Source organism: Fulmarus glacialis, unplaced genomic scaffold, assembly GCF_000690835.1.
Source record: "Fulmarus glacialis isolate BGI_N327 unplaced genomic scaffold, ASM69083v1 scaffold13337, whole genome shotgun sequence".
NCBI lineage: Eukaryota > Metazoa > Chordata > Aves > Procellariiformes > Procellariidae > Fulmarus > Fulmarus glacialis.
In genome coordinates this window covers 18,230-45,619 of record NW_009225215.1, presented here as the reverse complement: position 1 = coordinate 45,619, position 27,390 = coordinate 18,230, and the positions used below count along the sequence as shown (strand labels likewise).

General features: G+C 51.3%; 2 protein-coding genes across 2 annotated transcripts in view; both read left to right on the top strand.

Annotated features, from left to right (window-relative positions):
* Positions 1 to 223: 223 nt before the first annotated feature.
* The window catches only part of CAPN5 (calpain 5), a 39,160-nt gene continuing 11,993 nt past the window's right edge, over positions 224 to 27,390 (top strand). Inside the window, exons 1-2 of the mRNA XM_009582419.1 lie at positions 224 to 385; positions 19,076 to 19,207. Of these exons, the coding sequence (XP_009580714.1) occupies positions 224 to 385; positions 19,076 to 19,207 (294 nt within the window). The remainder of the gene's footprint in view (positions 386 to 19,075; positions 19,208 to 27,390) is intronic.
* On the top strand, positions 24,430 to 24,909 carry OMP (olfactory marker protein). The gene has a single exon (XM_009582418.1). The coding sequence runs from the start codon at positions 24,430 to 24,432 to the stop codon at positions 24,907 to 24,909; it is 480 nt and encodes a 159-aa protein (XP_009580713.1).

Here is a 27,390-nt window from a genome sequence, read left to right as displayed (position 1 = left end):
CCTCCTGGAGTGAACCAGAGGTGCTTCATGGGACTATAAATGTGGGGTCTAGAGATGTAGGACAGCCAAATCTGGGAGAAGGCAGAGATAGAGATGGTTGTCTCCAGCCACAATGTCTTGGTCCTGCCACCCAGATGCTGTGGAGGAGGATGGGGTGTCCCTGGCCAGACCCTGCCCTGTCTCACTCCCGTTCTGCCTGTCCTCCCAGGGCCGGTGGGGAAGGATGTTTTCCTCGGTGAAGCCATACGAGAACCAGCGCTACGCCTCCCTGAAGAAGGAGTGTCAGAGGCGGAAGCAGCTCTTTGAGGACCCTCTTTTCCCTGCCAACGACGACTCGCTCTTCTACAAGTCAAGGATCCAAGGCATCCAGTGGAAGCGGCCGAAAGTAAGTGCACCCGTCCCCTTGCACCTCAACACTGCTTTACACCATCTCTGCTCTCAGACATCCCCGAAAATGCACAGCGCACCCTTCACCAAGGCTGCCAAGCCCCAGCCAACATCTCCTCTCCCCAGCAGGGTTTATTTGCCCAGGCTCAGTATCATGAGCCTCTGGGATACCAGGGAGACCTGCTGCACCCAGGTCCAGGCTGTTCCGCTCCCAATGAGGCCCAGGAGCAAAGGAGGCTTCTCTGTGACTCAGTTTCCCCATGCGTAAAACAGAGAAGATTTGCAGCCAGGTTGGTGTTGGGCACTCTCGTTCAGTCTGGTGGGTTCAGCGGGGCAAAGGGCTCTCTCTGAATACTCTTGCTGATCCATTTGGAAAGGGAAAAGAAGACAAACTTTAGGTAGGTTAGTTGGTCTTGGGGTCTTTGGGAGGTGGGTGGTCTAACCCATCCTTCCTCTCCTGTGCAAAACCAGCGTCCTCTGCAAAAGGCTCTCTGCGTGTCCTCTGCTGTGTCTGGCATGGGGGCAGGTTGTGGGGGGCTGGGGGTAACGTTGCTGTCCCCAGTGCTGCCTGTCCCCCTTCTACTGTCCTCAGTGCCTGCCCACAAGATGCACATCAGAGCCTGAGGGCACTATGTCTAGGGGAATTTGTATGCCCTGGTGTGGCCATCTGCTTGGGGTCGACCACGAGGCCACTTCTCTGACTGCCATGAAAGGAGTCCCGGGGAGCAACGATAATTGCGGTTGGGGAGAGGCAACATCACAGCGTCTCACACACCTGGTTCTCCTTCCTTGCCTGCGGGGAGGAGCGGCCCTCGCTGCCCTGCCCGTGCTGTTTCGCGCACAGCTTGGTGACATTTCAGCGTGGCAGGGTCGCCTGAGCTGCCGTTGTCCTCCTCCCCCTCCGCCGGCAGTCCAGAAAATCAGCTGGCCTTTCGCAAGACAGTGCTGTGTCTGTCTGAGCGAGGGCAGTCTGGGGGGGTGGACAAAAAGGCTTTGTGTTGAAGAGGGAGACAGAGCTGAAGTGGGTCTTTCTGTGTGGCAGGAGGGGCTGAGGCCCCCAGCATCCCACCGGGCTCCTTGTGGGAGGAGGTCTCGCTTCCTTCTGCTCTGCCTTGGGTTCTTCCGTGCCAGCTCTGCCTGGACGCAGGGATTGTGCAAGGCTCTGCCTGCGTTTTAGCTTATTCCCCTTGTCCGCTGGAGTGGAAAGATGCTCTGTGCACAGCTGCCTTCTGAAAACAGGGCTCACCGTGGCTTGGTCTTATTGTGGAGGACAACTTGAAAACCCCTTGCACGTCCCGCAGAAAGGTGATGCCCAAGACTTTTTAAAGAGCTTTCTTTGGGCCTAAAGGGTAAGGATGTGTTATTTGATACCCCCTTGCTGTTTTGCATTCGGAGCCACACATTAATCAGCCCCACGTCTAACGACAGAGGGTTGGATGCAGTTGTAGAGGGGCAAAGTTTGCTCGTCTTCTGCTGAGCATCTATGTCGCAGAGCTTCCTACGTGGGTCACAAACGACTCTGATTATTCAGACTTTATGATACATAGACTTGTCAGCGCTTCTTTTCAGGGAGACCTTTTCTGAATGGGTGACCCACCTCTTCTCCATCCATTTTCTGGCTTTCAGCTCACCTCCAGCCCTTCGTCTTCAGGCGTGTAACATCAACTCTTCCTTAGGAAGACATGAGGTCAGCCAGCAAGGTATCATCCTGTTGTTGCCTTGCTCCTGAGAGCATGATGTCTGTCCAAGGAAGGTTCTGCACCTTCTGGTCTTCACCTACATGGTGGCATGCTCAGCTAGGTCTAAGCCCATCCCTGCTCAAGCATGGAGTGAATTCAAGCTCTTTCCAACCAGCCAGCTCTGCAGTTTGAACAGAGGCTTCTTCTGGCATGGGCTGGCAGTGGGAATGGGTGATGGAAGTGGGTCCCACATGCAAGCAAGGTCCTGCGTGCTTAACCAGAGGTGGAAATGGTCCCTCTTTCGCTGCTTCTGCACCAGACGAAGGGAACTTTGCCAGCAATTTTGGCACGAGAAGGAGTCCATGCTGAGCAATAGCAATCTCCTTGATGCCGCTCTCTGGTAGAATCGTCTGATCAGACCTGTGTAGCTGTCCTGACCACAAAATTGCCATAAAAAAAGAATTTGAGCTCACATGTGCCCTGGTTACTGCTGAAATTTCCAGAGGGCTCTTTCTCTAAAGGACTTCTCCAGGTTCTTCTCTTTCAGTTGTCCATTTTGGCAAAAGTGACTGAATTTCTTGGGGAGAAGAACTGCTTTGTGCCAGCCAGCCAATGCAAAGTGACATTTTTAATTGCTGGACCCAATTCTGCCTGAATTCGTACCGGCTTTCTAAGGGAGAGAGCCCAGCAAAAGGTCTCAGCATCTTCTGCAAGAAACACAGTGCATCTGGGTGTTAGGGCTCTTGATATACACCTCGCCACTTTGCTGTCTGCAAGAGAGCTGGGAGAGGGTGTAAGACACTGCATGAATGCAGTTGTCAAATCCCACGTTGCTCTGAAACAATTTTACACCCACTGAGGCGGGTCTTGCTGTGTGTCCAGCCTGAGGTCTGCTGCAGAATTAACCATGCTCTTTCCTACATCTGTAAACCGCTTGGTCTGGTCTCTGCACGGGACGTAGTGGCAACGCTCGGAGGTTGTGGAGGAAGAGCTGGAAGCAACTGTTGGACGTTGCATGGGAGAAACCGGGTAGAGTCTTCACAGAGAAACATCATCGGCTTCTCCAATTTAATGCAGTATTCACTAGGGTCCAAAATGTCCATGAAGTTCAAATCAACTGCTCTGCTTGCGTGGTAATTGCACGGTATGGTTATTAAACCACACTAAGTCCCTACAGCATCCTCTTTCTATTACAACCAGCAAATCTTTCCTTAGGCAATCATGTTTTATTCTTGTTTAGAAGAAACAAGAGTGATAGTCCCAGCTTTTGGCAAGTGCTGTTTTGGGGAGTTCCTGATGCAGAAATGGAGTCTGCCAGTCCCGGGGACGCTGTCTGCAGGGAGGGGATGGTGTGTACACACCTCTGTTATCTCTCGGGGCCGTGGCCGTGGTTTGTTTTGGAGAGTTTCGGCTGTAACTGCATGATAAAACGCAAGAGCTCATCATGCCTCAAGCTTTGCTGTGAGAGTAGAGTGGGTGGAGAGTGGAAATAAAAGGCGTCAGCTATTAAAAACAACCGTTTGCTTTCTCAGAAAGGCTGCCGCTTATGATCTATGCAGAGAAGTGATACGTAGGAGCTAACTTTTTCAGGCAAAGCACTTGCATGGGAAAAAGTAACTGTAGTGAACTCACTGGGATAGTGGGAATGAGCTTTGGCAGAGGCAGGATCTCATTCCCATATATTTACATGGCACTAGTACAGATCTAAACAGCCCACCCTCGTGTGCGCGTCCCTTCCTTCCCGACCAGGACCTGCTCTCATCCTTTCTGCTCCTCCATGTGCTCCCAAAGCCTGAGGTTGCTTTGGCAAAAAAAAAAAAAAAAATAAAAGAGCAATCTCTGCAGCGCTCTCCCTCTTGCTTGAGGTTTTTCTAAGCAGGGGGGAAAAGGGGAGGCTGAAGGACTTTGCTGGAAGAGCTGATGAATAACCCTTCCCAGGTCAGGCTGTTTTGCTTCAACTTCCTTCTGCATCTGGCGTTGCAGCCTTTCCTGGAACGGGCTCAGCTTTATTCTTTCCAGCGGGGTGTCCTCCCTCCCTCCCTCCCTCCCTCCCTTCCTCCCTGCTTTCCCCTGGCCTCGAGCCCTGCTCTGGATGCCAGATCTTTGCAGAGGGAGCAGCTGTTTGAGCCCTCTAATCGGGCTTTGGCTTCGGTGGTTGTTTGCCGGACGTCTTCGTGATGCAGCACGGCGAAGCCAGAAAGCTAATTGTTCGAGTGTGTCGGAGGGAGGGCAGCCGTAGCATCAGCCTGAGCTGGGAAGGGGGTCCTGAAGAGCGTTGTTTTAGGGCATCCACTGAAAAATGAGACTGGCTGCTCATTGCTGAGCCAAAGCAGATTTTGGAGCTGGCTAGGGAAGCATCAGCGGCTCTTTCTGGCAGCAGCACTTGGCTATTGCGTTAGAAATTAAACCTAGCTTTTTTGGACTAAGCCCAAATCCCAGTACCTTGCTTGAAACTCCTTTCCCTTGCGCTCTGCCTGCTACCATATCAAGGAGAGGGAGCTCTCTGTATTCAGGCAAGAGAAAGTCTTAGCCTGATCCTCAAGTTCTGGGTTTTGCCCTCCCCGTTTGAGACGGGAGTGCTGGCAGTGCAGGACGGGAGCAGGAGTTTTAGCCTGTGCATTGGTGAGCTGGTCTGGGCTTTTGGGGGCTGGGTAAATGGGGAAGGGTGGTCCTGAGAAGAAGGGAAGGGGATGGATGAGATGCAGGCTGGGAGGCAGAAATAAGGGGGGATCTGGGGCACCGGGCTGTGTCTGTTGATTCCCTGGGGGAAAAAAACAGTGATGGCCCAGGGTGGAAGAGGTTCATCTACCTTTTCATCTACCTAAAGGGAGAAGAGTTCATCTCTTCTAATCATCACTTTCCCAAACTCTCTTCTTGGGTACAGGCCACTTCCAGTGATGCCACGGCATTGGTACAGGGTTAAATTAGGGTCGTTAATACCCCCGGGCCTTAGCAAGGGCTTGCTTTCTCTCTGCAGCAAGGAGGGACGCGTGGTTCAGGTTCAGTCCACCAAGCGATGACCTGCTGCTGAGACTGGTCACCAGCCAGGACAAATTTGGGCATCACTACACTCCTGTGGGCAGCAAATGAAGCCTGGTGGGAGGCTTAGGCCATGCGTAGATGTGGTGTTGAACCATGCTCTGGTCCTTCAGCTCTTCCCAGGGAGCAACGCTGAGCTTGGAGAAGGTTTTTTCCTCCCTGGGAGGCAGACTGGGCTGCTGTGTGCTGAGTGTTTCCCTGTCCACAGCAGTGTGTCACAGGACCTTGCAGAAGCACCTCATGGTCTTCCCTAAGATGCAGAGTGGTTGGGACAAGAGATCCCAAAGATGCTTGGAGGGGACCACGAGCTGCACCAAAGATGGTGTAACGAGCAGCTGTGACGAAGCACGAGGGTTTCCAAGCAGGCTGTTGTCACAGTGACTGGGTGGCTCAAGGTGACGTGCGGTGATGGTTGAACCTGAGCTGCACCTCTGCACTGTGAGTTCAAGCCTGGCTGGTTGCAACCACCAGAGAAACTCTCTTGGATGAAGTCTACAGCCTCCTGTCTTCAGGGGAAGAGTTTTGCCCTCCAACCCTCTTAGTATTTTTATATCTCTCCAGCGTTTGCTTGCAAGCGCCGTGTTATCGCGGAAATGGCCTCAGGTTGCGCCAAGCGAGGTTTAGATTGGACATTAGGAAAAATTTCTGTACTGAAAGAGTGGTCAGGCCTTGGAACAGGCTGCCCAGGGAAGTGGTGGAGTCCCCATCCCTGGAAGTATTTAAAAGACGTGTAGATGAGGCGCTTAGGGGCATGGTTTAGTGGGCATGGTGGTGTTGGGTTGACGGTTGGACTTGATGGTCTTAGAGGTCTTTTCCAACCTTAATGATGCTATGATTCTATGATCTCTGCAGGAATTGTCAAGGGAGATTGTCACTGATTAGACAGCACAAAGGTAGATTCTTGCTAAATGATAACATTATTTTATCTGGGTGCAGAGGCAAAGTCATTTGGAGAGGAAAGAATGAAAGTCAGAGTAGTTTTGGGGGAGACAGAGAGGCCAGGTGTTTTGGTAGGGGTTGTGGGAAGCAAGAGGTCTTAGGGCAGTAGGGCCATGGCATTTTCAGCCCTACTGTGGCGCTGGGGAGAGATGCTCTCATTCACAGCCCTGTGGTTTGGTTTTTGTTTTTTTTTCCAGCCAGACAAGAAGAATCTTGTTTTAGAAACTGAGAAAATACCATTTTTCAGTAGCCGCTTCCCTGTCGGCCTTACATATATCTAGCCTGACTTGTGTATGTGGGTGTTGCCTGTTATACCCATTGTCTCCTGAATTCGATGCTATTGTGTTTGGAGGATGAGGAGATGTTGCAGGATGGGAGAGCATCTTTCAGATCCCCTTTTCCTTGCATTTTCAAGCACTTAGCTCCTTTCGCTTGCTGAGTGAGGGTTATACAATCAATCCCTGCGGGGTTTTCCTGGAAGGGGAAAGGAGTCAATGAACTAATTCGCTAAAAGCAAGACCGGCACTTGCCTACCTGCAAGTTTCTGCATTAAAAGGTCTTTTCCCCTGTGTATAGGGCAGGCTGGGAAGCTGGCAAAAACACAAGGGTGAAGATAATGGAGAAGACAGAGGTTAAGTTCTTGCAGCTCTTTGCTCTAAGACCTCATCCGAAGCAGGCGCACAGAGGCAATTAAAATGGTAATAGTCATTGGGAGCAATAACCTTCTGGTGCCCCACCTGCACCTTCTTCTGCCAGAAATACTAACCTCTGGCACCTGCGCTCCAGGGATGTCTTTTCTCAGCTTTTTGCAGCTTTTTGGCCCGTCTCACTCAGTTTTGGTCCTGCCCGAAGGATGGTTGTGGTTAGCATTGATGCTGTGGCTCCTCTGAGCTGCTGGATGGACTGAGGGATCGTCTCCTCCGAGCAGAGTCTATCATCTGTCTGCGATCCATCACGGGAGTCGGAGTCCTTCCAGACCTTTGCTTTTCTCAGCTTAGGAATTTGTGAGCCGCTCGCCTGTTAATTTATCTTTACTGTTTTCAGTAAAGCCTGGAGCTGATTGCCAGTCTGGTTGCTCCTTGCCAGGAAAGGATTTGGTCACAATTTTTGGTCTCCATTTAATGCAATCTCTGAATTGACCTTGTTTTTACAATTTTAAGCCATTCACAGGCTCCCCCCCCTGTTCCTTCCCCTCAAGGATGGACAAGAGCATTTTTGTTATCATTTATGCTTATTTTAAAAGGTCTCTCCTCTCATTAAACGTGATGATGACCCTGGCTGCATTCCAGCAGATCTCACCAGCTCCTCCCAGGGCCACGGCCCCACGGTGCCAGGCAAAGCCACTCTCCCCCTTTGCCCCAGTGAGGACAGGAGGTGATAAGCTGCCCGGCGTGAGTATGGTTCACTGCAGCCTTTGATAAGAAATTAGCCAGCCCGTCTGCTCTGTCTTCGGCATCAGAAGGACACAGCCTTAAATGCAAAAGCAACAGTAAAATCAGTGCGTTGGATTCATTGCCTGCTTCTTAATGCAACTGCATGTCGGTGTCTAGAAATTATTGTATGGGTAACGGGGAAGAGCATAACGATAGCGGAGTGTGTCGCAGAAAGGAGCCCTGGCCATCCACTGCCCTCTGAGCTCCATGGGAGGGAATTGGTGCAAATCCTTTCAGATTTGGCTCTGGGGTGCTGGAGGGGCACATTCAGCCTGCGGAGCAGGTACAGAGCTAGTAATGCCCTGGATCAGCCCAGGCTTTTAATCTTGGTGCAAGCTGGGAGGTGCTGCACCGCCTGTGAGCTCTAATTTTTGAACCCTCAGAGAGGATGGGATTTTGGGGCGATTTGCCTGTGTTAAGGGTAGGCTCGGTCCTGCTGGAAAAAATGCCTTTCGCCAAAGCTCTTGCAAAGTCCCCTCGCAAAGACGCGATCAGGCACGGTGCTGCCTTTTGCAGAGGGAAAATAAAACATGAGGAGCGGTAAAATCGAGGGCTGAGTCCGGCTGCTGCAAGAAGTGGTTAAAGGAAGAGACAAATAGGAGGAAGCGTTGGTGGGAGGACAACAGCCGGAGCCACGCTGGCCCTGTGGTTGGAGCAGAAAAGGAGCCGTTTCCTTGGTCTGGAGGATTCGAAGCCAGGGGGAACCATTGTGGATGTGTTGGCGGATTTCTGTGTAACGAGAGGTCACGGCACTTCCTTGAATTAATCCCCTGTTGAACTAAATTTGACCTGCTTCCTCTAAGCACCATCTAGTTTTATTTTTCCAGGAGAGGAAAATCCACCGCAGCTCTGGGTCACTTGCTCTAGACCAGTCCCCGCCTCAGGATTTGCATTTTTTTTTTCTTTTTTTTTGGTGTGAATTGGCTTAGCTTTAGTGTACACCCCTTGGATCTTGTGTGCACACTCGCTTGCTTCTGCATTTCTGTTCCCTTTAAATATATGGTAACCCTGTAATGCATATGTGGTTGGGACAGAGGGATACCTGCACCTGTAAAGAAGCAGGTACAAACCCTCTCCCCATCATCTTTCCTTCTTGCCTCGCTCAGCAGAGCCTGGACTCCTGTCCAGTCCAGAAGCATCGATGGGTTGACCGGGAATGAATAAATGCAGCTAGCGTCTGTCTTTGTAAACACCCCAGGGCAAGGGCTTGTCCTTTCCTTGCTGCCAAACTACTGATGCCATCTGAATTATTTGTAGGGAGCATTAAATTCTCCAACTTATCCCTTTTTAAAATAAAACCCCAACACAATTTGACAGTAAGTGGAATGGCACCGTTTCTTCTCTGATATATACAATTTAACACAGAGACTGTGCAAGCATTGCCCCAAAGCCCTGCAAAGGTTAAAAACCTGTTTATGAAGCGAACTGAGGTGTGTAGTGCAGGGAAGCGTGGTGGGGTGGGATTTTTGTCCTAAGCGAAGGCACTTAGCTCAATGCAATCATTTAGACCTGTGTGTGCTGAAACACTGTGCAATGGGGGGATGAATTCCTTGGGATGGTGCTGCCCTGCTTGACCGTCCTACCCATGCTCGTGGCCATCGTCCCCACCCTGCACGCTGTCTTGCTGCCACGTGTGGTTGCAGGGACCTGGTGCTCAGCTCCCTGCTATGTCCCAGGCAACCCTATGGACAAACAGGTCTTAGACTGGGGCACTCGGGAGTGGAGGGGAATGAAGAGCATCCTTGAGAAAGGACAAAGGCTTTAGGTGTTGGCAGTGCCCTGGAGCAAACCACAGGCGCTGGGTAGTTGAGCTCGCCAGGACCAAGCCTGCACAGCGGGGTGCCAACCTGTGTGATCTGTTGACCCCTTCACATCCTGATCTGGATGCTCATCTCTATGAAAACCCACCAGTAGGTCCCTTTTAGACTATCCTTTGGCACAGAAAGCGCAGCCAAAAGCAACACCCCAGGGTGATGCTCTCATGGGAATTTGCTAGATGCTCTGGCTTCGCCCCCTTTTTGGCCCTGGCTTCCCAGGTACCCTAAATGAGATCAGTGCTTCAGCCACCGTTCCCAGTCCCTGTGGGGCAGAGGCAAGCTGGCCTCTCTTCCCCACCCCTTGAGGCTGGTGGTATCTCGCTCAGATCTCACAAGAAGTCAGGTCAGCAAGGGTGAGCTGAAGCATCTGTCCCCTTCGGGTGATAGCTGGGGCCAGCAGGAGCTGTGTTGACCAACAAGGCAAGAGGCTGCAGCTTGGGAGGGGTGACCTGTGTGTTCACGTAGAGATGAAACAAAGCATCCCCATCTTTGATATTTCTGGATCTTTGGGAAGAAACCACCGCTCAGTGATGCATTACTCCCAGTTCCCCTCCAAGAAGGAAAAGGGTGGACAAACCATCTTAATGGAGAGTGGTCATGGATGGTTAAAGCTTGGCTGTGGTCTGATACAAATACCACTGATAGAGTTATGTAAGAATTAATGATGGAAAACATAAACAAGTGCTCAATAACTGGAGAAACTGGCTAAAAGTCTAATCATACACATATTTAGCTTGTGTACAGCCCATGTAAAGCATGTCGTGAGTTTGTGTGAAGACCCTGTGCTACCTATTGCTGAGAGAGCTAGTGCATGTTCCTATCTTGGAGCTGCTGCTGCTGTACCTGCATTGTTGTGTCTCATGGCAGCAAACTGAGCATGAGTTGAAGGCTTCAAAGTCTCATCTGGAAATGCTGCGTATTGCCTGTGTTACTGGGAAAGTCGAGCAGGTCAGGAGGAAATCACCATAGAGGAAAGTGATGTTACCAAGGAGAGATGAAGCTTGCTTGAGTTTGACATCTCTGTGAACTCCTGCAGTTTCATGACTCAAGCCCATGGTCTCATGGGAAGATCCCTGCTGGTTGTTAAATATAGGCTTCATCCTTTTTGGTGGACATCCCCCTTGGAGGTGCCAGCCATGCCAGCTAACGCTGGGTGCTTATGGCCAACCCTGCTGCCAAGTTCCTCTCCATTTCCTTCTCTCAACAGTGGCAGGAGCTCAGCCTTTTCCTGGTGGCTGAATATTGAATCATTTTCTCTAAATAATGCCCCTTTTTGTCCCTTCTCCCAACTAACAGAAGCTGGGAGTCCACATTTCTAGAGGGTGGTTTCCTCATAAAGCGGGTTTCTCTGTTTGTAAAGCTACACCCAGGGTATGAATAACCAGAATAGGTGTGGGCTGGAAGTCATTTCTTTAAATGGCTCAAACTCACGATAACCTCTTCATCATCATTGCGTAGTCAGGGATTAATTTGGACCGTGATGGGGTCAAGTCCTGGTGCTGCTGTGCTATAAATATGACACAATCACAAACCAAAGGGCAGTTCCTCGCCCTGGGACAGTATGGCTCAAGGGGGTGTGGGAGGTATCCCCGTGGAAAAGTAGGTAGGAGGTTTTGTTCTGAGATATGCACAGTGGAGGGTGGAGGTAATTTTCCTTTGCGGCTTCGGGTTCTTTCTTTTCCTATCAATAACTTGGCTCTTAGGATAATTAAAAAAAACAAAACAAAACAAGCCCCGGCATGATTTATATTCCTAAATGCTGTTTTAGAAGATTGGCTTTCGGTGAGACACAGGAATTGGGATTCAGGCAGGGCAGCGTTCAACAGGCATGAGTGCCAAACCTGAATTATGTCGCTTGGAGGCAGAAACCGTGCAGCCGAGCTCATGGCCACATCAGCTTGCTCCAGGGTTTCACAATAGCTCTGCGATGAGTGGGTGGTTTTGGACCATTCCTCCCGAAATACTGTGGTTTCTCACAGCAGGGCTTACTTGGATAGTTCTTCCCTTCCCACCAACACATCCCCACCACCATGTCTTCCAGGGTGGGGACTGATGGCTCAAAAGTGGTGCAAGCTGTGGACATCCTCATGGCTCGTGCCTGTGGTTCATGGTCCCTCACTTGTACCAATGTGACTGTGAACCTCCCCAAGAACCAGTTTGGGGGGCCTAATGCAGATAGTTTCAAGCCAAAGCAGTTCCTCTGGTTGAGGTTAGACCCCACAACCAGAAGTGCTGGCACAATTGAGGGAGCAGTGTGCCACGGTGAGATGACAGGTTTTGGAGGGTGGGTGTATTTTAAACCCATAATGCTGGCAAACCAGGATTGTTCCTCGCCCTGCAAGTCCTTAGCATCATCCCAAAGGAGTTTGGTCAAGGGAGATCCGTAGGAGAGCTCAAGGCTCCATATGGTGGAGGATGGGGGGACTTGGGAGAAGGTGGCCAGCAGCACTGTGGTGAATCAGAGGGACATATCTGTCACAGGGTGTTAAAGTTAAAACAGCCATGGGAGCTTATTTTTGTTTGTCCTCCTCCACCTCTCTGGTGTAGCTCCCTAGAGCCCACGGTACAAGTACTAAGATTTAAGGGAAGGAGATCCAGGTGGAGCCATCCCTGAGAGCTGCTGCGTTTGCTCAGTGTCCTCTCCTTCACTTCTCAAGACTGTAGTTGTGTGCACTCGTAAGGTCAGGCTGGCTCAGGTGATGCAGCATGAAAAGGAGCCATGTGACATCGTTTCCATAAAGGAACAATGGCTCGTGAGGTGACCGGACTGCGCTGGGACTTGAAACCAAGAGGGACCACTTCTGCCTCTGGATGGGGTAACCTGGGGCACGTCATCTCACTGCTCTGAGCATCCCACCCCCCAGTTTGCCAGCGAGGCGTGTGAAGACTTTCCCGCTTCGGCACTGAGATCTGCAGATCTCAGGGCCGTCAGGATCCAGGGAGTATTTTTTCATAGCGGCTCTGCAACCAGACACATCAAAATAACTCGCTGTGGGAGAGGCGATCTGGGGAGGGCTGCGTCTGCGACTTGGAGAACAAGTCTTTGAGGAGCAGCTGAGGGAACTGGGGCTGTTTAGCCTGGAGAAGAGGAGGCTGAGGGGAGACCTCATCGCGCTCTACAACTACCTGAAAGGAGGTTGTAGCGAGGTGGGGGTTGGTCTCTTCTCCCAAGTAACCAGCGATAGGACGAGAGGAAATGGCCTCAAGTTGCGCCAGGGGAGATTTAGACTGGACATTAGGAAAAATGTCTTTACTGCAAGAGTGGTCAGGCCTTGGAACAGGCTGCCCAGGGAAATGGTGGAGTCCCCGTCCCTGGAGGTATTTAAAAGACGTGTAGATGAGGTGCTTAGGGACATGGTTTAGTGGGCATGGTGGTGTTGGGTTGACAGTTGGACTCGGTGATCTTAGAGGTCTTTTCCAATCTCTATGATTCTATGATTCTATGAATGCGTGAAGATGCTAAAAGCCAAGCTGTGGTGGCCTCTGCATCAGTCTTGGCTGGGCAGAGACCGAAGAAGTCCTGGGCTGAGTAATGGTGAGGCTTTCCAAGAGTGCATCCCTGGAGAGCGCAGGCAGGAGGAACGGGAACGGCGGGTCTGAGGTCTCTATACTTGTTCCAGTCTCCTTCCCATCCTTCTCCCTCTCCACCTGCTCCTGGGGAGGTGCAGTGCTCTCACCGCATGTTGCGTCTCTCCACGTCTCATTGCTTTAACCGAGATCTCCTTGGTGCCTTTGTACTTTGGATACCCAAAAGATAAAACCGCAGAGGGACCTGTCAAGGCTGCTAAGCCTGCAAATTGACCTTTAGATCTTGTTTGCCACCGTCCCCGCTCTTTCTGGTGCCGAAACAAACAGCACAGCGTGGTGCTGAGGTACAAAAGCAGAGTCATGGGGTTGGTGGGGAGCGTATTTTTTTGATGCCTCCCTTTACAAGTAAGTCCTGTTTGCTGTGGGTGGAGTGTCCAACGCCCTTTGCATGGCATGGGAGCTGATAACAGATACAAATGTGTATACATCGAGATACTCCGAGTGGGTCAGCGTTAGGAATGCCTGACTGAGGCAATACAAACCCCCACAAACAGTTTTATAGGGTGCAGATATTACCAAACCTACCCTTCGCTATGTGTGAAGCCGAGCCACTGAGGATATAATTTTTATCAGGGCCTGTAGCGATAGGACAAGGGGGAATGGTTTTAAACTAAAAGAGGGGAGATTCAGACTAGATATAAGGAAGAAATTTTTTACGATGAGGGGGGTGAAACACTGGCACAGGTTGCCCAGAGAGGTGGTAGATGCCCCATCCCTGGAAACATTCCAGGTCAGGTTGGACGGGGCTCTGAGCAACCTGATCTCGTTGAAGATGTCCCTGCCCACAGCAGGGGGGTTGGACTAGATGACCTTTAATGGTCCCTTCTAACCCAAACCATTCTATGATTCTATGATTCTATAATAATCCCTCTGAAAACATGGACCCCCTATTTCCCTTCCCTATGTCACTCTGGTGCAAATTTTTTAATTACCCTTTTTGCAAAATCGCATCCCAACGCAGGTACCTGCAGCAAGGCAGCGCAGGGACCTTTGTGTCAGCTGTGTCACCCTTGCTCGCTGTGCTCAGATGCCTCTTGCTCTCTTGGCTGTGTGAGTGACATTTAAGACACAGAATCCTTCTGATTCCCCATTGCCCAGGAGGGGGGAAGCGCAGCCACGCTAATAGATTATCTTGCTGATTTTGCAAGTCTGAGGGAAAGCGTTGCGCCTGAAACAGCCAGGCTCTGCAATGCAATTAGACTGGTCTGCTCCTTGCAAAATCTTGTTAGCAAAAAATGGTCCTGGCATGCAGCAGATGATGTATCTCACGTGGTTATTTTCTCCCTTTAGCTTTTTCTCTCCCCGCAGCTGGCTTGACATGATCCAGATCCCCAGTGAATCTAAAGCTCAAAAATCTGCACTGGGAGGCATTTATGATAAGACGGTTACCGATTATAAAGCCAATTAGAGGGTGATTTGCTCATTACTACCCTGTGTGGAACGGAACTAGCTGGAGAAGACGAGGGTGATTTTTTCTGGTTTAAGTGCATTTGGAAGGAAATTGTGTGTGTTGGGGGAAAAAGTACCAAAGGGGAGAGCAGAGGAAAAGCCCACATGCTTTTTGGTGGGAAGCAAAATTACACCACCAAGTGCAAGATAGTTGCAACTGATTGGGTCTTTTTTTCCTTAATGGACTTCAATAACCCAAAGCCAGAGGGAGCAAACTGGCCCATTCTGGGCTCCCATAAACCAGACCTGGTACCTCTGCAATCAACCTTTCATCGACAGGGACCTCAAAGTCCTCTCCCTGCCCCGGCTCTGATTTCCACCTCTGTCCCACATCCCTTGCAGGAGGAAGGATGTGGGAAGGAGTATATGAATCACTAGAACTTTGAATCACTAGTTCGGTCCTCCCTCCGTTATCAGGCTGTATCCTTCCATAGGACCATCCGCACAGGCTTTCTCTAAGTTGTATTTTGTAGCCTGGACCTCAGCGGCCATTTCAGCAGCCACTTTTAGGGAGGGCGCATCAGCTCTGACGGTGCTTAGGATGCTTGGGATGCTCCAAGACAGGTTCTCCTTGGGGGTGAAGAGGCATGGATGGCCCTCTTGGCCAAGGTGGAGTCAAGAGCAACACATCGAAGCCATAGCTTCCCTGCAGCCATAGCTTTTGGTTGTCCCCCCGTTCCTTGCCGTTCACCATTTGCATCCAGACTAGGAGCAGCCACCATCCAGGAGCTGGCTGTGGTGAGATGAAGGACAGGACGGACTCACCGCTGAAACCTTGGGTGCCACGGGGCGGTTTGAGCTGGCTCTGTGGTGGCTGATGCCTGAACCCAAAAGGCCCCCGGGGTGTGGGTGGGTGTGCGCGTTTGTGCGCTGCCCTCTTCTCTCGGGGTCATGGTGCTGGGAAGGTGACGTGGTGTTTGCTTTTTGGAGAAGTGCCCGCCTGGGTAAATGTTATTGCTCACCTGGTTTCTGTCTGCTGCACGGGAGGGAGGGGAGGAAACCAAGGTGATGACCTTCTATGATCAGAGCATCTCTGCTTTTCTCCTCCCCTTGCACATACAAACCCCAGGCCCTGTAATTCAGTCTGGCTGCGGAACAAGCTCTTTATCTCTTTCAGCTCTGTCCTTGGGAAAAGGAAAACTAAGTTCAATGCTTTTCTGGGCTCTTTTTGAGCCTAATTGCCCCTAGTTCATCACCCACCTCTGCATGTGGGCATGGTGCTTCATGGCTCAGGGTATGCTTTGCACCCTGAAGGTGCTGCATCACAACCGGGGCCCCGCTGCGCTCCGTGCGATCCTGTGGGCATTGCAGCCTTGCTGGGGCAGTGCCTTGGTCCCTTGCTCCCACCTCAGTACAGGCAGAGCACCCAGGGAATGTCATCCCTGCAGATTGACGGCCACGCAGTCTAGACCAGGGCCAAAATGTGTGAGTGGGAGCTCAACAGCTTCAGTGGGGACTGAAGAATCCAAAGCATTTAATATTTGGAAGCTCCAGCCTAAGGGATTTGGGAAACCTTCTCAGGAGGTTTTGCTGGGGAGGCTGACCGATGGATGAGTCTTACCCTGATGGGATCAGCTCCACAGCGTTAGAGCAAGGAGGCAATGCTGCCTTCCCCTGTGCGAGTGCAGCGAAGGGCCACGAAGATCATTAAGGGTCTGGAGCATCTGACACAAGGAGAGGCTGAGGGAGCTGGGACTCTTCAGTCTGGAGAAGAGAAGGTTCAGGGGGATCTTAACGATGTGCATAAGTACCTGATGGCAGGGAATGAAGAAGACAGGCCAGGCTCCTCAGTGGCGCCCAGTGACAGGACAAGAGACGGTGAGCACAAACTGAAAACCAGGAAATTCCATTTAAACATGAGAAAAGACTTTTTTACTGTGAGGGTGGTCCAAACACCTGGGCACAGGTAGCCCAGACAGGTTGTGGAGTCTCCATTCCTAGAGATATTCAAAACCTGACTGAACACGGTCTTGGGCAACCTGCTCTACCTGACCCTGCTTTGAGTAGATGGGATGGACTGGATGATCTCCAGAAGTTCCTTCTAACCGCATTGATTTGGTGATTCTGTGCTTAGGATCACTGGGAGTCCACTGGGACCGAGCTTGGTCCTAGGGTTTGAGGGTGCTGCGTGGTCCTTCTGCAGGGAAGCATGGCAGCCCCTCTCTGCCCTTCAGGGTGGACTTCTGGGAAGACTCACTGAGCATTTTGGGATTTGCACAAGTTTTGTGCGGAGCTCACGTCCAGTCGGGCCTTTATATCATGCTGGGCTGATCCTTGTGCAAAAGCGTCCTTCTCCAAGGCCTGATCTTGCATGCCAGGCACCAGGCATGCAAGATCCTGGGTCAAAGGAGAGGCTGTCACCCCCTGCCACAGCATTTAGCAACCTTCGTGCTCCTAGGAAACTTCCAATTCAGCTGCAAACTGCCATGGGGTTTTGCACATTATAAGGGAAGGAGGTTAAAAAGGAGGTTAAAAAAGTCCACGGGCTGCTAAGTTGTAGAGCGAGCGTGTGCTTTCAGCCACAACCACGCTGAACCAAAAGCACCTTGAAACGCCACATCCAAGTGTGCACCTGAATGGGAAACGCCTACTGCAGCATCTGAAGAGCTGCCTGAATGAATCCTTCAAGAACGATACGCCCTTAGGGACCCGTCTGCATTAGTGGGAAGAGAAGCTGAGTCAAATGAGAATTGTGTTTTGCAGAGGGAGCCTGCCCTGGCGCGAGCGTTTCCAGCCATGGCACTTTTGTTGCTGCCAATGGTCCGAGAGGGTAGGGTCTCATGAGCTGCACCCCTCGTCTGTGCCGGGGCAGGCTGCTCTTTTGAGGAGTACATAGGGCTTCCCTCTATTAAAATGAGCAACCATGGGGTTTTAATTTGCGAACTCTTCCCTGGTGATGGGGAAATCACAGCTAACTGGCAGCTCTGCTCTTAGGAAAGGTCCCTGAGCGTCTGACACCCTCTACCCTATGCTAATTTCTGCCAAGCAGGGTATGTTTTTCATGCTTTTGTGTTCTCCCCTGTCTACGTAATACCAAGCAACTCCTTTTTTGTACACTGCAGATTCACCCAAGGGCAGAAAGGGCAGCTGTGGTCATTAAATGGGGCAAACATGGTGCCTCTGGCCCCCCGGAGCAGGATCACTAAGAGCTGATCTTGCAGACATCCCCATCACCAACAGACAGGCCGGAGGCATCCCCTGCTGCTGGGCGCTTCCTCGGTGGTAGGAAACAGGAGTTAAACCCCACTGCTCCTCTCCCATCCCCGTCAGCACTCAGCGATGCCGAGAAGCTCAGGTGGCTCTTGCCTTTGGCGGCTGTCAGCTTGCTTCCCTCTAGCGCTTATCCCAACCTCCTGCAACGGCTGCGGCTGGGAGGGGATTTGTCCTTTCCCTTGGGCTTGGTCCCTGCCCAGTTTGTGTCTGGATGGAGCTCAGGTTATTTTTTAGGGGTACGGGGCTGGCTGGGTTAAGTGGGAATAGCAGGAGGTGCTTACGAAGCAGTGATTTCTTTTCCTCCCCGTGATGGGCAGAGGCAATGCAAGTCCTCATGTGCAAGGTTTTGGGGGAACATGTTATTCCGGGTGCAACCAGCCTGAAAAACTGGGAGGTGTCGGGGAAGAAGGAAAATCTGCTTTTCCTTTTTCCCCCCCTTCAAATTAAACATCATAATAAAGGGGAAAAGATTCTTTCAGCTCTTTGTCTGTCCCAGTCTCCAGCTGGACGTGACCTTCCAAACTGGATGGATCAGAAGAAAAGAAGAAAAAAAAAAAAAAAAAACACCAGTGTTTCACACGAAGCTTGCTCAACACCCTCTTGTTATTTAAGTGCTTTCTTGGCCAGGCTCTGAGTGGGAGTGGGAAGAAGGGAGGGCAGCCTGGCAGGAGCCGGGCAGAGGAAAGGCGATGTGGTTGGTGCCTGCGTGGTTGGAGGGATGAGCTCACCTCCTAGCTGCCTCCAACCCAAGTTTCTTCATTCATGGTGCCCGTGCACAATCCACCATGCTGGTTTTGGTGTCAGAATGAGCAGTTAATCCTCCTGGCCCAGCTGCAAAGCTTTTGGCTCACCGAATTTTCTCCATCTGCTGTGCTAAGATCTGGAAGGATAGACCTCCTGGGTGAGGACACTTGGCTTCTTGCAACCATGGCTGAGCCCTCAATCTGCGTTGAGCTTTCCTGGGTGAACTGTCTGATTTAGGCACTGCGATTCCTCATCTAAATGCCTGGCTCTGCCTTGCTCCTGCAGGGTTTTATTTTTGGATGGATCCACAAGTTCCAGTATGGGAGACAGTGGCTTTGGGTGATGCTCTCATGCTCTGCAGAACAAAATAGGAGAGGGAGAAGTTTGTAAAGCAAACGTCATGGAGTAGAGGGAGCTGAAGGGCTTATGAGAAATAACAAAGAGTGGACTTATAAAAGGGGATGGGTCACTAGGGCTGTAATGGTGTGAAAATGTACCATTATCAGCAGGGATAATTATAACAAAGCTGTGCTGATGCTGGAACAGAATAGGGAGTAGGTCTGGCATCACTTTGGCAGTGATGCTGCCCATGTCCTGGTGAGAGCAGAGGGCAGGACAGGGTCCTCCTGCCACCGGCATGATGAGCGAGGCCAGCAGAAAGCTGCAGGTGGGATTTAAATGGAGCCTGAGGAAGAGAGAAAGAGATTTTCCTTTGCCAAGACGCCTTCCTCCTGATTTCCTTGTCCCCTCGTTTACCCAGTGTGTCTGTTTTTCTCCTGTCTCGCAGGAAATCTGCGACGATCCACATCTCTTTGTGGACGGGATCAGCTCCCATGACTTACACCAGGGCCAGGTCGGGAATTGCTGGTTCGTGGCTGCCTGCTCCTCCCTGGCGTCCCGGGAGTCTCTGTGGCAGAAGGTAAGCGGTTCCCCAGGCCAGGGCAAAGCCTGTCTTCAACACCTTGGCTTCACGTTGTGTTTGTCCGGCTCAAAAACTGGTTCTTCAAGGGACGCCTCAGGTCCTGAAAAACTGTTCTTGTGCAAAAACCTCCCTTCAAGGACTGTCTTTCAAGGGGAATTAGTCATCATGACTGCAGTCACATCACACTCAAGCCAAACCCTTGGCCAGTTTCTCCTTAACCAAGTGGATCAAGTCCCAGATGCTGTCCTCCAGATCCCAAATCTGACCCTCCCCACTCCAAAATAACCTAAAAAACAACAAGACGAACAAAATTCAGGAAGCTCAGCTGCAGCGTTTGGCCCCGTTTCCCTCGTTCCCATGGTGTTACCTCTCTTCGGCTGCTCGGCACGTGCCCACCTTGGCAATGAGACACCTTGCGCTGGGGCAGGGAGGGTGATTTGAGGGTATTAGTATCTCTCCCAAGCTGCTGCTTTCCCCAAAGCATCCATCCCTGGCACGTCCCATGGCTGGATTGCATCATGTAGCAGTGCTCCTTTGAGCGTGAGGTCCAAAGGGACAGTGTTGTGGGCCAGAAAGCCAGCAAGGAGCTCCACCAAAGCAAGGGGCTGCAGACCCAGGGAGCAACCACAGAGGTACAGGGGGGAAGGAGGTGCTCCATGCCACATCCTTGGCCAGTCTGTGCCTGTCTCCACCATGTCCTCAGCTACAGAAGAAGTCAGTCTTGTGAAAGCCAAGGTAGAAGGGCTTCAGACACGGGTACAGGCCTGCCTCATCGTAGGACAAGAGACCAGCAAGTTGCGAGCACCTTTTCCTAGATTTTACTGCAAAAGGCAGCCACCAAAGTCCTCCGCTGTGTGCAGACAGCATCACCTGCTTCACCCACAGCCTCCTACTGCAACGGACCCAAAAGGGGTCCCTCCACCCTACGCCTTTGCATCTGCTCTCTGTGCTGGGGTACTTCCAGTCGCTGCTGCGGGTGGGTTTTGTGATCATGAACACTAAGCTCGGGAATTTGTGTTTGTTGCAGTATTCCCATCTTCTGTTAAAATCAAGGTTTTTCTTTATATGGGAACAGGATAGCTGTTGTTGGCTTCAGGATAAGCAGTAAGGTTTCCTCCCATCGTGGCTGTGGTGGCTCTCGTTACGAGCGTGGTGCAAGGGGTTGTTTAGCTTGTTCCTCTGCATCGATGTCTCCCAAGGGCAAGCGGGCGAGTTGTCTTCCCTCCTCACCATTCATTTCCAGCCCTGCCCTGGGAAATGCCAACCGAACAGAACCCGGGTCCCTTTGGATACCTCATTATTTCAGTTTGCCAATGGCATTGCTTTTCCTCCCTTGGCAATTTGTCTGTGGGTGTTTGTGCCTTCTCATTTTCCATGCCCTTAACTCTCAGAGGCTCTTCTTTACCCGCCTCCTCTTTCTTTCAGAAAGGTTTGTTTTCTGGCAAAAGCAAAAGCTGCAGCCCTCACCCCAAGCCTTCCCTCCCAGTTTTTTCCTGTGGTGTTTGCTACAGGGCTCTGGTCAGACATGCTTCAGAACACCCCTGCTTTAGGAGACCTCTGAATTAGATGGGACCTTTGCTCACCCTTCGCGAGGTGCTTTGAGGGCTTATGATGAATTGCAAGGAGTAAGCGTGGCTATAAACTGCAGCAGCAACTTTTAAACCAAAATGGGAGACGTCAAGTGCACAGATTAACCCCTTGGTCCAAAGAGATGCCAGCTCTGCTGGATGTGCTGGGATTAGAGCATGGTCCTTGCCAAAGATCTCAGACCCCTTCGTTGGCACAGAAATAATGGACCTCTTGGTCCTTTGTACAGTCGCACGTGCAATTGTGATAACATTGCTGGAGGTACCTGTTGCTCCTTGACCCTCAGGCACCTCCACACCTAGGACCCAATGCCTGCAGGGCAAACCTCTACTCCTGACTGGTCCATATGCTGATGTAAGTAACAGTTGAGAGGACAGACAAGGCAGTAAAATACTAGGTTTTTAAACCTAGTTTGAAATCTAGTTTTAGTGTCATTAGACACCAAAACATCTCTGATTCAGGGTCCAGGAGGAGCTGAAAGATGCTGATGCAGGTTTTAGTATCACTGAAATATCAGTACAGGGATCTTGGCCCAGGTCTCCCATTGCTGCTAGAAAATGTAATCCTGATTTACACCAGGGTGTAACATAGGCTCTGTGTGTCCCTTGCTCCACTTCACACAGTGAAAATGTCTCTCTCAAGTGTGGGGAGGGGGAATACCTTCAAGGCAATAGGACGGGCCAGCCACATCCCTGTGTATCCCAGGAGATGATTTTATTCATACGCTTTCTTCCACCTTGCTCCAAGGCTCCCTCCATGCCCCTCCTTCCCATTAAGCCTGTGGTGTTTGAGTCACTGAGTGGGAATGGGGGACTGGATGTTAATTTAGAGCTGTTTTCTATTTTCCTGACTGTTGGCTGGCCCTACATGGCTTTAGGTGTGATCTGGCTCTATAACATCCTTTCTGTGACCCTTCAGAGGTGTCTAGCTCTTATGAAAAGAAATTAAGGCCTTGAAATGGGGGGGTTTAAATAATTTCCAGCAGCGCTTTGTCCTAAGGGGTTGTCTGGATCTATAACCTGTGCTCCCACATGTTGCTCAACAAACGAGGGACAGGGACCAGACTCTAAGGCCAAGTGGTTCAGACAACCCTGCATCTCCACCACCTAGCCTGGTCTCCTTCCCCCTGCCTTGCTTGCAGAGCACAGGGCAGTCTTGGATGAGAAGCCACAAGCAGATAGCTCTGCGGGCACCCACCTCCCAACGTCCATTTTGCACAGGTCTTCTACAACCTGGGGTTAGTTATTTCTCTCTGAGGAGGACCCAAAGGCTGATCTTGTGCCTTAGCCAGGGCAGGGGAGGAACATCGCATGGTGCCTGGGGGCTGGACCCCACTGCAGTCCATTCATCATCAGGTGCAAGGTCATTGCTTCTTCTGCTGCTATCACGTATGGGGGTAAAAGAAACAAGGCAGTCCAAGCAAGGTCCATGTCACATGTAGCTCAGCTCAAAAAGGTCTCCAGGGTTATTTAACTTTTAAAACCCAAGGGCTGGATCAACAGTTGTTGCTAAAGGTGTTTTAAAGCTAGTAAACAAGTGAGGCAAGAGCTCAGAGAACCGCCAGAAGGGTCAGGTTTCCTCAGACCTCTCTTTTGTCCCTTCAGATGGGTCTGTGTAGCTCTTAGCTTTCTTGACTGTCCTCGGGGTCTTTAGGAGTAACAGCAGACTGGTCACTGCAGGACAGTTCCCAGGAAAATAACCCATCTTGGGGCCCTGGTGTCTGTGGTTTGTCTGGCCAAGGCCAACTTCTGATGGGGACTTTTTTGGGACTTCTTCTGGAAATCAAAGTGATAGCCTCCAGGGATCATTCTAGGTGGTTGTGAGTCAAGTGTGACACAGTCCAGGTGATGGCACAGCCTTTTGTAAAAATATTTTAGAAAAAATGTTTCCTGGAGTTCATTTAACACAGTTTGAGCTCCCAAAGTGCCCTGCAAACATGGCAGGTGACAGAAGCCAACCTGAGTCACAGATAGGATGGAGAGAACCCAAATGACTTAACTCCACACAATGTCTAAAGCTTTGTGCTGAAATCCCTGCACTCTCTAAGAGTCCAAACCAGTAACTACATCCCAAAGATACCATAGCACGCTTGCAGGAGTCAGGCCTTTCCATGGTGCACCTAAAACTGTGGCTGTGGTTTAGCTGTTGTGTCACAGGGCCACTTGGCAGATGGGGGCATGGCTTGGCATGGCACCTCTCCTCAGGATCCACAGCTTCATGGAGCCACCCAGCACCCTGCAAAGAGAAACGCGTTCAGCACTATCCTTCTTTATCCCATCCACTGTCTGGACAACACACCAGCACAGCACCAGTGCTCTGGGTTTAATCATGCACAGCAATTTCTGGGGAATGAGCGGTTCCAGGTTGGGCATGATGGTCTTGCTAGCGCTCATGTGGGCTCAGAGCATCCCTGCCGTGCCTGGAAAGAAGTTGTTTGGGTTGCCTGCATCTTGGACCTGCTTCTCCACCTGGCCCAAAGAGACAAGCATTAAGGCGCAGACCGTGCCCGAGTTACCCTTTCCCAGGTGCACTAAGGTGAAGCCCACATGTGAGCACCCTCTCCAACATCGGGCCAGTCCGTTCGAGGGCAGGCAGATCCACGCTGAGCTGCTGGCATCCACCTGCTGCAGCAGCAGTGTGGAGCCTGACTCGCACCAGCTGCGCCATCCAGAAAAGGACACGGGTTCCTGAGGGACAAGTTGACTATGAGTCAAACATGTACCATTGCAGAGATGGGGGCCAAACTAACATGACTGCAGCCAGCAGGGTGAGGGAAATTATTCTTTCTCTCTGTCTGGCATTTGTTAATCCCCATCTGGGCACTGTTTTGGGGTCCCCAGAAGAAGATGGTGGCAGACTGAAGTGAGCCTGATGGAAGCTACCGAGATGGTCTGGAGCTCAGGACATGCAAGAAGAGGCTGAGAGAGCTGGCCAGGAGGAGGGAAGGCGAAGGGGGAGCTTATTGCTGTCTGCAGGTACCTAATGGGAGGGTGTGGACAAGATGGAGCCAGACTCTTGCTGGGGATGCACAGTCACAGGACAAAAGACAACAGTACATGTTCCAGCTTATCTTCAGCATGAGCGTGGTCAGATACTGGAACAGGGGTCCAGAGAGGCTGTGGGATCTCCATCCATGGAGGTACTCAAAGATGGACTGGACAAAGCCCCAAGCAACCTGACTTAACCTTGAAGTAAGTCGATGGACTTTGAGCAGCAGGTTGGAACAGACCCCTCCAGAGTCTCCTTCCAACCTGAATTATCCAATGAGCCTACACTCAGAGAAAGCCACTGACACTCCAACCTGGTGGGTGGCATCTCTGGCTGCACGCCTTCGTTTCAGGATAACGAGCCGCGGTTGTCAGGGAGGTTGCCAGGGAGGCTGACATCAGACATCCCTTCCCTATAGATTATCGTGCACAGCAGCACCATCGGTTCCTAATCTGCAAATGAGGTGGGAGGGCACCCAGAGGAAGCCCCGGAGGGTGTTTTGCGTCACTGGCCCGGGTTGCCTAGCACCGCTGGGACCGTGGAGAGGGGGCACCAGCTCCGGGGGTTTGGAGGCTTTTTCCCCCTGCGTGTCCTGTTTGAAAGCCAAACGTTGCTGAGGACGTAGCAGAGGAGCAACCGAGGCGATGGCAGCCGAGGCAGGGACGCTCGAGCTTCCCTTCATCCGTGATGACCAGCTCACCCGGTGCATGCGACTGCGATTCCAGAGCCTGCAGCAAAAAAACGTGAGGCCCCAGGATGGTGAGAAGCTGCTGTGTCCCAATGAGCACGTCTACCGAGTGGATTTCATCCAGCAGCACAACCTGCGCTTCCTCCGTTGGGACATCCAGCTGGAGAGACCTGGGAAGGTCACAGTGACCGGCACCTCCCAGCACTGGACTCCTGATCTCACCCACCTTATGAACCGGCAGCTGCTGGAGCCGGCGGGCATCTTCTGGAAGAATCCAGGGGCCAAGGAGGTGGAGTGCAATGAGGCAGATGCCCAGGAATTTGGGGAGCGGATAGCGGAGTTAGCCCAGATCCGCAAGGTGATGTATTTCCTCCTCGCTTTCACTGACGGCCTCGAACCAGCTCAGCTGAAGGGCTCCATCATTTTTAAAGCTTGATCCCCTCTTGCTCAGCCCTCCTTACTCCAGCTGTGCTTTTGTCTTCATTTTTCTTTCTCTCAGTTCAGTTCTCGGTTCATTTTTTACGTGGTTCTGGTTTTTTTATGAGGGACGGCGTCGCGAAAAAGTGGGGGGACAGCTCGGTGCTTCTGGAACCCCTCAGCCCTGTGAAATGTTCCCCATACTTGCTGTCCTCTCTCTGAATGATGGGGAGGAGGGGGCCAGGAGCTTGCTGCTCTATTTGCCTAGACCATAGGACTGCACGCTTGTGAATTCAGCAGGGATTCACCACGTCTGACTGGCGCAGGGTCTTGCTGGCTTGGAAATAGGAGGCTGCCCTAAGTCCTCCAACTGTGGCAACTGCATACCAAAAGCCTGATGGAGAAAAAAGAAATTGCCACACTAGAAACAGGAGAGACAACCTGGAGAGAGCCCTGGCTTCCAGTTTCCATCCTAGCCATTAAAAAGGGAGGGCTTGTTTGCGGTGGGGTGCTTCTCCTTGCAAGGATGCTGTGTGCTTGCAGGCTGCAGTGGTTCCTGCTGCGACGGTGGCTGCTTGGTGTCTCTGAAGACCCATCCCATGGAGGATCACCTTGCCGTGAAGCTGAAGTACATTTGGACATGCTGAATTCTGCAGATTGCAAACCCACTGGACAAACTGGTGCAGGGAGGTTGGACCACCCTTTTCCTGACAGCCGCCACCATTTCTTGCTGGGGGTCACTGCGGGGAGATGTACTCCAGCATATTGCTCACCTTGTGCTGCCTGGAGATTGTTGGTCCTGAGATGGGTTGGAGCAGGCGTGCATGTGTGTGCAGAGCCGGGCAAGTGAGCCAGCAGCTCAGAGCAGGCTGTAGGTCTGAGCCAGCATTGCATCCCCTGCAGCAAAAACAATTTGTGCATTGTCGTGGCCTTAAAGCACCCATGAATATATTTATTCTGAAGCATCTATAGAGATCTGTCAGGCTCCAGAGCACTTTGAAAACCACAGAGCAGGAACCTGCTTCTGCTGTCCCTAAAAAGCAGTATCTCCCACCCTCTACAAATGCTGAGGCAGGGAGCAATGTCTGGGTGGCCATGGGAGCAGAGAGGGGAGACGGTACCTTTGCAGGTTTAGAGGCAAGAGGGTGTTTTGTGCCTGGCTTGTCCCATGACTGTGAATAAACTACTAACTTTGGACGTTCTCTTTTCCTCCATCAAAAAGTGGAGGGTACTTTGGTGAAGCTTCTTGAGACCCACAGATAGAAATGTCCTTTGAAAGAGTCAAGTATTATTACAACTGGTCCTTTGCTAAGATTGCACGCAAATATGGTGAGCGTTCCTTAAGGTATGGCCTGAGATTTTCCTGAGATGTGTAAGGAGAGGGCAGTGATGGGAAAGCCAGGACAAGGTGACTTTGTACCTATGGCGTGCTGACTTGTGCGCACCATCCCCATAAGAACCCAACCTCTTCTTCAAAGCCTCCAGAGATGCAGACTCCATGCCCTCCCCAGCCCAACAATAGTGTGTAAAATGATAGGCTCAAGCTATGCCAGGAAAAGAGGAGAAGGAAAGCAGGAAGATCAGCTACTGGCTGGAGAGATGGTGGGAGCTTTGAGTCTTGCCCACAACCAAAGCTCAGCAACCACCGAATCATACAGCCATGCCATGGGCATTGCCAGAGAAGTTGATGTCTTTGTTTAGACCCCAAGAAATGCTGCACTCAGTGAGGAGAGATAAAAGTGGATGCAGCCCTGCTTGGTCATAGCATGGACCCGCTGTGGGCCAAACCCACTTCTAGGGTCCTGGCAGACTTTCCCATAGGAGACCCCTCCTCATACATCCCAGAGCAGAGTTCCTGACTACAAACCACATTAGATCAAATAACAGGAGCCACTGCCAACATCCAAAGGGGTTTTTGCACGCCGGGTCTGACAATATGCCATCGCTACGTTGCTGGTTGCTGGGGTAGAGTTCTTGCTGCAGATACCTTGCTGGGTATTGATTGTACCACAGTAAATAAAAGCCTAGTCAACAGGGTGCCCCTTAAGGACTGAGGCTGTGCGTGTCTTCTTCATACTCTTTTTGGAAGCTGCCCCAATCTTGCACGCAATAAAGCAGCACCCACCGATTTTCAAGTCACTGTTGGTATTTTTGAGCACTTTTTTAATCTCGTGTAAAAAGTAAAATGAACATTTACCTTCTTTTCTCTTGGTGTGAAAGGCTTAATGGAGCATTTAGGAGTTTGTGTGGTTTGGGGAGGGGTTTGAAGCTGGGCAGAGGAAGGGAAACGATCCTCAGGTGGATCCTCCGTTCCATCAGAGCTGGGGGTGGGAGGTGAGTGGGGCAGTCTGATCTCTCTCTGCTGCAGGAAAGATAAGCCTCTTTATACCAGTCACTAAAACTCTCCCTACACAGTTTCAGCATCCCATGAAGGCTTTCAGATACACCGCTCTGTCCCATCTCCCAGGGGAATTTCATCCCGGTTTGTACCGTGGTTCAG